The 13,961-nt window shown below is 45.4% G+C and overlaps 1 protein-coding gene across 2 annotated transcripts in view; it reads left to right on the top strand.

The window, feature by feature from the left end:
* The window catches only part of PLEKHM1 (pleckstrin homology and RUN domain containing M1), a 41,573-nt gene that overhangs the window by 2,507 nt on the left and 25,105 nt on the right, over window positions 1–13,961 (top strand). The window contains exons 2-5 of one of the 2 annotated variants that reach the window (XM_036222477.1): window positions 32–244; window positions 3,514–3,594; window positions 5,525–5,772; window positions 7,453–8,079. In XM_036222477.1, coding sequence (XP_036078370.1) covers window positions 3,547–3,594; window positions 5,525–5,772; window positions 7,453–8,079 — 923 coding nt within the window. In that variant the 5' untranslated portion in view covers window positions 32–244; window positions 3,514–3,546. The remainder of the gene's footprint in view (window positions 1–31; window positions 245–3,513; window positions 3,595–5,524; window positions 5,773–7,452; window positions 8,080–13,961) is intronic. The other variant, XM_016139808.2, reaches the window with a different exon arrangement.

Here is a 13,961-nt window from a genome sequence, read left to right as displayed (position 1 = left end):
TTCCAATTGCTAACTTTGTCATTCTTTCCAGCTGAAAACTATGACTTACCAATTGGTACAGCAGCTGGATGGCTTAGACACCAGGCTGTTGTTCTGAACAGCCAGGTACAGGATTGGATTTAGGCCATAGAGAGGAGCCTGTTGGGAATGGCTGAGAAGTCTCTGAGGAGAAGACGTTGCTGTTTACTGATGGCTGGAGTGTTTCGAAAGCATTGAAGCCAGGTCATCCATTTCTTCTTTTAATGTAAGTCTCATATAAGCCATTTTTCTCTTTTTTTCTTCCTTGGTCTCCGGAACAAGTGAAATTGGACATATAGAGGGCTCGGTAGTGTAATGAAGAAAAACAGCCAGAATACTTTCTTCCTGTGGGTCAGAACATTTAGGAGAGGACAGCTCTGAAACTTGAGTACTGTGGAAAGGACTTAGCCTCCACTGGTTGGGGCTACAGATCTAATCGGCAAGATCGTTTCTTGTTAATTTTAAACCTTATTCGCTAAGATGGAGTTTCTGAGTGCCTCTTAAGAATCTATAAGTAATAAGTTTACCTGAAACTCTCTGAACCAAAAACCTGAGGTAGTTTGGGCTGGCAAGAGGTACAGGACTTGGAGTGAGGAAACCAGAGAATTCTGTCCCTTAGCTGGGGCCTGTTTGTACTGAGCCTTGGTCTTCTCTGTATAACGGAGATAATCATCCTTCTCTCCCAGGATTGTTGTAAGAATTAAATGAGATCAGAGACTGAGCTCAGAGAAGTTTGGAGAGGGTATGTCGGTACTTCTGGGGAAAAGCAGACTTAGCAGGGTTTGGAGTTCCCTGAAGGGCAGACAGAAGAAGCCACTTTTTCTGCTAAACCCCACCTCTGCTCTTTGAAGAGCCCTCTGCTAGGACGGCCCAAGTTCTCTCCTTACTCTCTTCAGTCTCGGTCTCCCTGAAGCCACATCTCTCTTTGGTTTGGTTCTTGGTGTCAGTGAAGAGTGTTCTGAGGACAGGAAGTGAAACCAATCCCATGGGATGGTAGATAGAGGGTCTGGGCCACCCGAGAGAATGATGCAGCACTGACTAAGCAGTCAGGAGACCCAAAGTCCCGTTCTGGTTCCACCAGCTCATTCTCGGTTTAGACAGTCACTTTCCTGTCTCCGAGCTGGTTTCCTACTGCCTTGAGGGGTTATGGAACACACGCCATGGGTAGGGTGCTTTGTCTTCCTACGAAGAAAGGTGTGCCCTAAATTGTAGCCCACACCCCAAAGTCTCAGTCCTGTTTTTTGAATCGTCCAGTGGCTATTCTCCTTCTGAATCCCTCTATGCTGCTGTCATTCTGTGGCTTATCTGACCCTTTGTTTTAGGTGACAGTTTCTTGTCTCTTATGTGACCCTACTCTGACCTCTCAGCATCAGTTTACTTTGGTTTTTGAGTAGGCCATTACTTGGCTGGAGCATCCACTTACTGCTAAGCCTCCCTACTCCAGTGAATATTATTTTCAGTTACTTAGTTAACGAGGCCTTAATGGGCCCAGGATATTATTCAGATTGTTGAGGTCTAAGCCCATAAGGGCCTGACCTTGTGGCTAACGGAGGCAAGGGCAGATTTGGAGCTCGAGGCTCTGTCTAGGAGGGCAGGCTTGAGGGAAGGCCTTAGGCCACTGGAATTGCTGAAAGGGCTGAGTATTCAGGGTCTTGGGGCCAGAGTACCTGGACTTGGCCTGCTGGGCTGCGCAAGGTAGCCTTGAAGGAACCCAGCCTCCAGGACACGTTCAGGAGGAACAGAAGCACAGGCCCCTTGCCCTGTTGCCCTGGTGGCCAGAAGGTGGAGCTGGTCTCCAGAGGGGGCCCTGAGGGTTCCGGGGAGGTGGAAGCGAGAATGTGGTGGAAAGATGAAGCAGCCAGACAGGGCTGCAGGCAGGGCCCAGTGTTCTCCCCTGCGGGTGTGTCACACCCTGACTAGAGCTGGCTCTGCAGGACCATCCTCCATGCACACCTACCTCCCTCTGCATGTCCTTACTTAGGGTGCTTGGCCCTGGGTCCGGTTTGTCCCGTGCGAACGCCAGAGGCCAGGGATTGAAATCAGAGTACCTTCCATCAGGGCCCCCAGCTGACAAGCCCTCCCCTGTCCCCTGCTGTCTCCTTCCCCCCCAACCCCCCACCCCCCACCTTCTTTCCCCGACCCTTCAGCCCTAGCTCACACCCGCCTCTTCCAGGAGGGCGGTGATTACACTCACTCAGGAGCCTAGGGTTTCCCTTGAGCTGAGGTTGGTACCACCCTGGCGGCCGGTCAGGGGGAGTCAGCCATTTCAGCCCTGGGATCTTGGGAAGTTCCTTGACCTTGGTCAGCTTCTATTTCTTATCTGTCAGGTAGAGGTAATAAAAGCACACGCCTAAGCAGTTATGAGAAATGGAACGAGGCAATATATGTAAAGGGTGCAAAACCCATTTAGCATGCCTCGGCTTTACCAGCTTCTTTGGGCCATGAGTTTTTGAGAGCAGAGATAGCAATAACCTTTGATTTTTGGTGTCCCCTCATGCTCAGCTGTGTGGTCACTAGAGATTTGTTTAGATGTGAATGCGCCTGCTGGTCCTGGTCTGTCCCAGTTGCTGGGCGGGGCAAGGCCAGCCAGCAGCCCCCTCGCCCTCAGCCCCCACACCCCAACACACACACTCAGGAAACCAGCATCCCTGAGGGATTTATCTGTGCACTGACTTCAGCCACTTGTTCACATTCACTGAGACAGTGGCATTCTTTGCATGTAGATTTAGGTGTGCCACATCCACTGAGATGATAGGTGCCGTTGTCCTTGGTACATATCGGGCCTCGTGCTGGGTGTTTTCCAGGGTCGTAATCTCCATTTCAGCAGTCCGATGCAGTGCCCCAGTGTGCCTAGCTAGTTAATGACAAAATTGAGATTAGAACCCATGTTGTCCCCTGTTAGACATGTCCCCGTTCTACTGAAAAGCTAGACCCTCTCAACCCAAGCTATGTAGAAGATGTGCAGCAGGAGAGCCCCCCATTTGAAACTGTCCAGTCGTACTTTTCACCACGGAGCTGGCAGACACTGGACTGAGACAGAGGCAGGGGGAGCAGTTGCTTGGCCGGGGCCCTGAACGGGACTTGTGCGGCCTGCTTCCCGGTCCCTGGTTGTCCTTGGCATCTTCAGCTGCAGCATCTCCTTGCACCCTCAGCTCTGTATCTAAATGATCAGCTTTTCATTCCCTGCTCTTCATGCCTTGTTTGGTGTGGAGTAGAGTTCTTTCCACCCACTCCTTGGGGCGGACCCACCCCTGGCGCACAGGGCTCGGTCACCTCCCAAGAGCCAGGCCCTGAGACTTTTTTTCTTCCTTATTTCCTTTGTGAAAATCCACTCTCAGTTTTCACTTTTGTATCCAAAGGCCTTTCAGTTGCAGTTTGAGTAAAACAGCTGGACATCCTGCTGCCTGCCGGGGGGCAGGGTGGAGGGGTTGCGAGAGACTGGCTGGAGTCACTGAGTTGGGACCTTGCTCATCTGGCCACCATCTGTCTCTGCAGGTGTCATGTGATTCTGCTGCTGCACGAGTGGAAATGCTCTCTGTGGTGGAGAATGGACTAGACCCCCGGGCTGCCATCCCGGTACGTGACAAGGGAGGGTCGAGGGTGGGGAAGGGGTACACAGGACAGCCGTTCCATTGGTTTTTCTCACTCTAAAATGGATGGGCATGGTCCATAAAGAGAGGAAAAAGTTATAGGAGATGCAGGCTTTGAGAACCTGCCCTTTCCAGATCATCTTATTGGTGATAAAATGAGAATTTATAGAAAACAGTGATTTAATATAGGTTACCTGAAGACTAAGCATTTCATCACAGAAGATAAAAAATGACCAGTAAGTACATGAATGTCACTAGACATTCGGTAAATGCAAATCAAAACAATAAGGAGATAGTTCTTCACAGCCACTAGGATGGCTGTGATCAGAACGGCAGAGAACATTGCTGGTGGGGTTGTGGAGAGATTGGAGCCCTCGCACATTGCTGGTGGGAATGTAAAATGATGCAGCCACTGGGAAAACAGTTTGATAGTTCCTCAAAAAGTTAAACGCGGGGTTACATATGACTCAGCACTTCCACTCCTAGGTATATACCAAAGAGAACTGAAAGCGTGTATCTATACAAAAACTTGTGCATGAATGTTTATAGCAGCATCATAGCCAAAAAGCGAAACAGCCCAAATGTCTACTAATCAATGAATAAATAAATGAGATGGAGCATATCCATGCAATGAAATATTATTTGGCATAAAAAAGAATGAAGTACTGATGTCTGCCATCACATGGATGAACCTGGAGGACATGCTGAGGTGGAAGAAGCCAGACACAGAGGCTGCATGTTGTATAATTCCATTTTTATGAATTGTCCAGAATTGGCAAATTCATAAAAATGGAAAGTAGATTAGTGGTGGCTAAGGTTTAGGGGAAAGGGTATAGGAAGTGACTGCTAATAGGTTTCTTTTGAGGGCAATGAAAATGTTCTAAAATTAGATAGTGGTCATGGTTGCACAATTCTGTGAATATATGAAAAACCATTGAACTGCTTATATGAGTGAATTTTGTGCCATGTAAATTATGTCTCCTTAAAGCTGTTATAAAAAAGGAACATTTAACTTTTCAAAGAACATTAACCGTCTGGGCTAAAATAAAAACAAAACAGCAAGATATTTATTTAAAATCTTATCGCTTAATGATTTAAACCAGTTTTTCTGCGATCCCTTCCAGTTTTTCTTCAAACACTCAGATTATTTTGACATATTATGATAGAACTGTCTTTATATTTCTCAAAGAGTTAATGTATGTTTTGTAATTTATTTAACAAACATTTATTGAGTACTTATACATGCCGAGTGTAGGTTAAATAAAAACCTAGTCCTGCCCTCAAAGAGGCGGCCCCCATGTGCTGTAAACCAGGAAGTACCATTTCCATTTAACAGGCGAGGAAATCGAGGCTTAGAGTGGTTAAGTGGAACGTCTCAGGTGATCAGCTGGTAGCTGACAGAGCTGGGACAGAACCTGGCTGCCAGGTCTTTCTGAATGTAGACCGTGCTCCCGTTTTCTTGATCTTTTTATTGTTCTAAAGCAGCACTTTTTGCCTGTCAGCTTCTTGATGCTCTGCAAAATCTTGGTCCCATAACTAAAGTGGAAAGCTCCATCTCCTAGATGGGTTTTACCCAAGTCCCATCACTGTTAACTCTGATGAAGCCAGTATTTAAACATAAGATTTACATGGCTATCAGTTCATAGAAGTTCAGCACAAAAAAACAAAAGATACACAGATATCTTTGCACAAAAATAATAACAGTATCTTTAGATGGCGTGTGTGATTTTCCTTTTCTTCTCTGTGCTTTATCTTTACTTTCTATAATTAGCGTGTGCTAGTTTTGCGGAAGGCGTATATAGATACACACAGGTGTGTGCGTGTGTGGCTGTGCACATGTTTGGCAACAGGCAGTTACATGCCCAGGGCCACCGTAGGATCTTCTGAAGGCCTGTGTTATGGTTGTCCCTTCCTAGGTCATCAAGAAGAAGCTAGTGGGATCCGTAAAGGCGCTGCAGAAGCAGTATGTGTCCTTGGACACGGCGGTCACCAGTGAAGATGGAGATGCCAACACCATGTGCAGTGCCCTGGAGGCCGTGTTTATCCATGGCCTACACGCCAAGCACATCCGAGCCGAGGCCGGAGGGAAAAGGAAGAAGAGTGCCCACCAGAAGCCTCTGCCTCAGCCTGTCTTCTGGCCCCTCCTGAAAGCTGTCACCCACAAGTGAGACCGGCTGGGGAGGTTTTGCTTTGGGGACGAGCTCCAGAGTGTGGGACGCTGAGTTCTTCTCCAGCTGTTCGGGAAAGCAATCAGAGGCACTCTGTGTTCTAGAATACAGATGGCTGAGGTCGGGGTTATTGTCAGGCCAAGCCTCCTCAGCGCGCCTCAGCCGTCAGGTAACAGCCTGGGGCTGCTCCGAGGCCCCAGGCTGACCACCTTTAGCAGGCGCTGTCATTTTTACCACACCCTGGCAGAGCTAGGTAGGTGGTTGCAGCAGAGGTTGTGTGGCCTGCAGAGCCTAAAATCTGTACTGTCCAGCCCTTTACAGAAGAAGTTTGCTGACCTTGCCTTAGAATGTTTGAACATCTGTGTGCTAAGTATTATACTCATAACAAGGTATGGGTTTTTTGAGAAAAGAATGGAATCCAGGTAGAGCATTTGAATATTCACCCTGAGACACTTGTCTTTGTGGCCCTGCTCCTAACCACCTAGGCTTTGGAGCAAGTAGCTGGCACTGTGCCTCCAAGGGCTATTAAATGCCACCTTCAGCCCGAAGGTGCCCTGTGAGTCTCTTCCTTTCCATGCCTACTGCCATTGCTGTGTCTCAGGTTCTTGCCTCACTCCTGGGTGACAGTAGCTTTCTAATTGTTCCCCTTATCTCATTCATTCTTAACATTTACTGAGCTTAAGCTTACCAGAGCCAATCACTGAGTCCTGCAGAGCATGGTCTGCACCCCCATGTAGGAGACATGCACGGTGGGCCATGCGAGGCAGAGGCGGGCATTGGCACCAGACTGAGGCAGTCAGGAACTGAGTTGGGCACACCTGGGTTCTGATCTTATCCAGAGCAACCCACCCTAAAGTGTGTGTAGCTGGGGTCAAGCCACTTTCCTGTGCAAAAACCTGTAGCCACAAGCTCCCAAATGCTAGCTTGGAGTCTGGTTCACTCAGTCGAGGCCCCAGAACCTGTATCCTGACCAGTTGCCCTGGTGATTCTGAGGTACAGCCAGGTGTGGGGACCATTGCTCCACTTGGCCTCACCAGTTTGATACTCAAGACCCTGCATTACCTGGCTTTGCAACCGAATCACCCACTCCATGTTGTAATCAGAATACTCCCCACTCCTTTTACAAATCTATTGCTTTTCTACCCTTTATGCCTTTTTTCTCAGTCCCTTTTTCCTAGAAAGTTCTCCTTCCATCTTTGCTTGTTGAAATCCCACAAGGCCCAGCTCAAATACTGCCCTCTCTATGGCATTTTTCTTATTCCAACCCAGAAAAGATTGCCACGCCCCCACCCCAGCTCTACTAACAACAGGTGTGCTATCGAAAGGCGGTCACCTGGATGGAGGGCAGGGACCACGTCTTTATCCTGTGCCTTCACGGCTCCAGGAGCCTTGCACTTAAGGGCACAGCAGATGTGTCCTGGATACAAGCAGATGATATAAGGAACCCAAAGGGTAGTTGTGTGGAAAATGGCAATTATCCTTTATGACACCAACCTCAAAAAGTTGGGGGTTATAGCTTAACATTTCCCAATTCCCCTTAGAACACTATTATCCAAGAATTTTTCATGCCTATATCTCTTTGCAATCATCATTGTCTCTAGCCAACCAGTGGATAGAACCACATCTCAGAGATTTGAAGTCATCTCTTAAAACAAGTCTGTTCTTCCCGTTCCCAGACACATCATCTCAGAACTGGAGCACCTGATCTTTGTCAGCACGGACGTGGGCCGCTGCCGGGCCTGGCTGCGGCTGGCCCTCAACGATGGCCTGATGGAGTGCTACCTGAAGCTGCTCCTGCAGGAGCAGGCCCGACTGCGCGAGTACTACCAGCCCACCGCCCTGCTCCGAGACCCCGAGGAGGGCGAGTTCCTCCTCAGCTTCCTGCAGGGACTCACATCCCTGTCCTTCGAACTCTCCTATAAGTCTGCCATCTTAAACGAGTGGACACTTACCCCACTGGCCCTCTCTGGGCTTTGCCCGCTCTCTGAGCTCGACCCCCTCACTACCTCTGGGACAGAACTACAGCGGAAGGAGTCTCTGGACTCCATTTCCCATTCCTCAGGCTCGGAGGACATCGAAGTTCAGCACTCGGGCCATAAGATCCGACGGAACAGGCAGCTCACCGCCTCCACCCTCAGCCTGGACACGGCCAGTTCGTCCCAGCTGTCCTGCAGCCTAAACTCGGATAGCTGCCTGCTCCAGGAGAATGGCTCCAAGAGTCCCGACCATTCTGAGGAGCCCATGTCCTACGATTCAGACCTGGGGATGGCAAATGCCGATGATTCAGACCCATCTCTGCAGGAGTGAGTACCCCCGCTCCACCCCTGCCCCCCTCTCTTCTTCCTTCCTCTTCCTTCTCTTCCTCTTTCCCACCTTCCTTCCCATCCTTCCTATACCATGTGATCACCTGTCACTGAGCACTGAACTCTTAGGGCATAAAGAAAGAAAGGGAACACTGACTCTCTTCCTCAGGGACTGGAGTTGCTGGGAGCTGTAACCGGAAGCAAAGTGGGGGCAGCCAGGAGAATGGATTTAGACAGGGCTCAGCTGGTTCAAGCTCCAGCTCTGTCCTGAGTGACCTTATTTAATCTCTCCAACACTCAGTGTAAAATATCATCATCTAGATAGGAAGAAACTAATAGTTCAAAGCTATATTTACACCTTCCAAAAAATATGGTGAAGCAGGATGTGTAAGGAGATCTCCTGTGACCTCACAGAAGACCTCCTGGAGGACACAAAACCTGAATGATGTGTGGAGGAGGTGGTAGACAAATGGGGCCAAGCACGTGTGTGGAAGGGGAGTGCAGGGAGCTCCGAACTGGACTGGAGAAGGGAGCCCGCGCAGAGCCTTCTCGATTTGGGCCTTTCATCATTAATTTTTGAACAGATAATCTATTTTTATTGTTTAAAGATTCTAACATATATACAGTGAAAAGTCTTTCCTAACCCCATAACCACATAATTATTAATTTCTTACATATTCTTCCGGTATTTCTAAAAGCATTAACAAATATGAACATACAGATTTTTTATATTTCTTATTTCTTATTCTTCCACCTCTTTCCACCAAAGCTGATAGAAATACACTATTCTACACCTTGTTTTAGAAGAGATTTTTCATATCAGAGCATCTTCATTTTTTTCCTATGGTATAGTTTTCCACTGTATGAACAAACCTTAGTTCATTTAATAAGGCCCATACTTAATGGACATGAGAGTTCAGTGTTTTAAATAACCCATGTATGTGCTCTTTTAGTTCTGTGCAATTATCTCTGTACAGTAAATTCCCAGAAGCAAAATTGCTGAGCCAAAGAATAAATGAACTTGTAATTTTCACAGATATTGCCTATTTAGACTTCATCAGGAATGTACTTGAGGCTTCTCAGCTTTGTCAAAAGAAGGTATTATCAAACTTTTGGTGTTTGCTCATCTAATAGGTTAAAAATGGTAACCTTTTATTCAGCACTCCATTCAGTTGGACCCGTGTTCCTTCAGCCTGTATTTAGGGCCTTCTTGCTGTTGCCTGCCACCTCCCACCTTCGGCTGAGGTCTTTACAGGGTTCCTGCCTGGCATGGGAATAGCACAGGCTTAGATGGTGTTATGGACCAGCTTGGAGCAGATCTGGTTTTAAGCCCCGTTCTACCACTTACCAGTTCAGTAACACAGTGGTCTCCAGCCTTTCTGGCACCAGGGACCGGTGCTCCTGTGAGAATCTAATGCCTGATGATGTGAGGTGGAGATGAGGCGGTGATGCTAGGCACTGTGGAGTGGCTGCAAATACAGATGAAGCTTCTCTGGCTTGCCTGCTGCTTACCTCCTACTGTGCCTATTGATTTCTAACAGGCCACGGACCAGTGCTGGTCCATGGCCCAGGGGCTCGGAACCCTGCAGTAACATCAGGTAAATTGCTGACTCTTTCTAAGGTTCCGTTTTTTTCATCTTTAAAATGGAGAATCTTTTTAAAGACGAGGGCTGTTTGAAGATCAAATCAGATGCCTCTTAGTGAATCACATACTCTCAAATGCCTGATAGCCCCCAGAAATGGCTTCTGAGCACATTAGATAGAATTTTCAAATGTCAGACGGAAGGATTTAGATAGAACACCTAAAAGAAAGAAGCAGTTCCCACCCCAGTGTGGCTGGGCCTATGGCGTGACTTACACTCGTTCTCATGTCCTAGTCTTTGTCTCTCCCTCCTCCCACAGACCAGCCAGCCTCCTCTCTGTCACATGTCTTGCCTTTATCTTTCATGAGTCTTGTGATTGGAAAATTCCAGCTTAAGGTCATTGAACCAGAGACGCTCCACCATGTATGGGAAGCGTTGTCCTGGATATTACGCAAAACTCAAGAGAAGAGAGTTGGGATGTACAGACAGTGGACAGTGCACAGTGAGATGGGGAACCAGCACACTAAACACACAGATGCACAAACACACATCCAGCACCTTCCTTCTTCGAGCATCCACAGAGACCAGCATTTCTTGGAGTGTATGTGTTAAGGATAAAGCTTCTCACCAGCACTTAAGAGTTCACTTGAGTTACTTTTATTATATTACTTAAATGTTTGTAACTTAAAATGAGGCATAAATACTTTGTGCTTCTAACTCTACAACTATAAAACAAAAACATCTATAAATGAAACAAAGTACAAAACACACAATATTCAAAATGAGATTTCACTGCAACCAGATTGTAGTTTGCCTTGTGAAGAGAGGATTAACTGCTCTGAGTAGCTTCTTTTATGTTCGTTGGGTCTGAATTATAATTTTCACCAAGAAGCATAGGTACAGTTGCGTGAGTAAGAATGGACTCAGGAGCCAGACTGCCTGAGTCTTCCATTAACCAGCTTTTTGACCTTGGGCAAGTTACTCAAATCTTTTCGACCTTGCGATCCACATCTGTAAAATGGGATGAGAATGCTTCAAAGGAGTGCCTGGAAGATTAAATGAGTTAAGGGGGGTAAAATGCTTGGAGCAGTGCCTGACACGGTGAGTGCCCAATAGGTGGTGTTACTGTCATTTACTGCAGAGTTCCTGTGGCACCAGTTTTTCTACAACTTGTCTCCGTAAACACCGCTGCGAAACCTGGTTACTAATATTTGTCAGATGTCGTTATGAGGCCTTCCCCCGGGGGAAATGATTCTTAGCGTGTTGCAGCCCACTTTTGTGCATTTATTAGTGGCCTTGGACTGCCAAATATTACCACATAGCACCAACATGAGAGTCCACATGATGAGGAAAACCAGAGGCTCGGAATCACGTGGCAGGGATTTTCTATAAGGTGACCATCCAGACTCTCCAGGCCAAGCTTTCTATTTATTTAACACATGCGTGTGTGTGTGTGTGTGTGTGTGTGTGTGTATTACATGTACTTTTTCATATTGTTTTCTAAATGAAAGCACAAAATTTTTAAATTTTTGAACAGAAGGTTTTTGAAAAACACTGCTCCGAGCCAGACAGAGGTGGAAGGACTGTAGCAGTTTCACTGTTTCATTTTTACGTTGCATTTCCTCCAAAATTTTTGAAATTTTTTTCTTTTGCTTTTCCTTCAAAATCTCATCTCTAGCACTTTTTCCACTTTATATACTGGGCTCTCTTCTTATCGGGTGCTGAAAACCAGAACCGATTCTGGTGAAGCTCCGTGAACTTGATTTCACTTTGACCTTGGTTTTGACTTGGTGGAAGCTCTGACTTCTCGCATAAGCTTCTTGCTGTTTGGTGGTATTTCTTTAGGCATTAAGTTTGCTCTAACATCCAGTCTGCTCTGTCATTAAAATCTTTCTTATAGGTTAGGATTCATTTAGAATTGATAACCATTTTGGTAATGCTAGTGAGTATTTCCATAATTCTGCTCCTTTCCTTAGATTTTTATATTTGTATTCATGGAGGCTAAGCAGTCTTATCAACGATAATAAAAACAGCTACGATCACAAATTGAGGTTAACATTTATTGAGTCCTTAACTTGTCCAAGACTCTCTATTAAGCATTTTACCTATATTATCTCATTTAATCTTTGTCACCATCATAAAAGTGGGTGCTGTTACCATGCCTGTTTTATAGATAAGGGAATTAAATCTGTGAACTCTAGGTGTCTGTTGTGAGGCACTCAGCAATGTGCTAACCAAGGCAAGAAGGATTCTGGAGCCCTGCTTTTAATCACCCACTTCACCGCTTCCCAGGAGCCCATGAGGGGCTGGGACCTTGCAGGAGACATTTGTCAAAATCTGTCTCCCTAGTTCATTTTAGGAGGTGGCCGCATTCTGTTACAGTGGTTTGGACACATACAACTGGTTAGCAAATGTCCCTTCCTTCTTTGCCTATGGAAATTAGCCCTTTGTTTCCAGAACTCATCGTTGCCTGCTTCCTTCAGGTTTCACTCCTAGATTTTTTTCAGTCTGTTTTTAGATGAGGCCATAGAGCAAGAACCAGCACCCACCTGCCTCCCCCATAACTATTCCACAAACACATTTGCACCTATCTCTGATAGGTTACTTTTTTGTGTATTGAGATATGATTTACATACCATAAAATTCACTGTTTTTAAGTGTACAATTCAATAGTTCGTAGTGTAGTCACAAGGTTGTGTAACATCACTACTAATTCAAGGACACTTTCATCACCCTGTAAGGAAACCCCTTACCCACTAGCTATGGGTTTACCTGTTTTGGACATTTCATATCAATGGAATCATAGAGTATGTGGCCCCTTGTGACTGGCTTCTTTCATATAGTATGTTGTCAAGACTTACCCATATCATAGCATGTATCATGGCTGAATAATGTCTCATTGTATGGATATACCACAGTTTTCTATTTATCAGTTGAGTTGTTTTCCACCTTTTGGCTGTTATGAATAACATTGCTAAGAACATTCAGGTCAAGTTTTTGTGTAAACATATATTTTTAATTCTCTTGGGTATATACCCATGAGTAGAATTCCTCAGTTACATGGAAACTTTATGTTTAACTTTTCGAGGAATTACTAAACCATTTTCCACAGAGGCTATACCGTTTTACAGCTCCACCAGTAGTAGATGAGGGTTCTGATTTCTCCACATATTTGCCAACACTTGTTATTCTGTCTTTCTTTTTTTTTATGATAGCCTTTCTAGTGTATTTCGTGATTTTGATTTGTACTTCACTACTTTCTAATGATATCGAGCATCTTTTTGTGTACTTACTGACTACATATCTTCATTGGAGTAATATCTATTAATATCCTTTGCCTGTTTTTTAATTGGGTTATTTGTCTTTTTATTATTGAATTGTAAAAGCAATATATATTCTGGATACTAGACCCTTATCAGATATATGATAATATTTGCATCTAAGATATGCAAATATTTTTCCTATTCTATGAGTTGTCTTTTCACTTTCTAATTTTGATGAAGCCCAGTTGATTTATTTTTTTATTGTTGCTTATGCATTAGATATCATATCTAAGAAACCATTGCCTGATTCAAAGATCCGAAGATTTACACCTGTTTCCTTCTAAGAGTTTTATAATTTTAGCTCTTACCTTCAGGTCTTTGATCCATTTTGAGTTCATTTTTTAATACAATGTGAGTTAGGGGTCCAACTTCATTCTTCTACATTGAACTATTTACTTATCTCAGCACCATTTGTTGAAAAGACAATGTTTTCCCTATTGTAATGTCTTGGCGCCCATGTTGAAAATCAGTTGCCCATAAATGTATGGGTTGATCACCAGTTCTTGATTAGAATGTCTTGAAATGTTGTTTAGGGTTACGATGGTATAGATAAGGGTAGAGTTGAGCCAGGATACAATCAGGTTAAAACTTGAGTTCTAAGGTCCTAGTTTGTGTAAACCCACATTAAAGGGCGTTTGATGTGTCTTCTAGACCCAGTCTAAGCCTTTAGAGCAGATGTGTGCAATCTCTAGGGCTCCAGACAGCTTTATTGTCATCTGAACCTGTGTTCATCCATGACGGACTCAACTGGATTCATAAGAGGAGGGGACAGCAAATAGGTTCACTTCAGAAATGGAACTTGGATTCTCAGAAGCCTCAGGAAAAGGAGGGCAGAGCAGTCACTAGCCAGAGCACATTCCAGAAGGCCCAAAAGTAGGTTTTTTGCACACATGCGCATGTGTATATGTGTGTGTATGTACACAAAGGCAGTAACACTGGCTCCCTGTGGCCCCAGAAACACCACTTGGAAGAGCTG

Source organism: Rousettus aegyptiacus, unplaced genomic scaffold, assembly GCF_014176215.1.
Source record: "Rousettus aegyptiacus isolate mRouAeg1 unplaced genomic scaffold, mRouAeg1.p scaffold_m13_p_6, whole genome shotgun sequence".
Lineage (NCBI taxonomy): Eukaryota > Metazoa > Chordata > Mammalia > Chiroptera > Pteropodidae > Rousettus > Rousettus aegyptiacus.
Note: the sequence above shows the minus strand (reverse complement) of the source record. Positions and strands in the feature narration are given on the sequence as shown.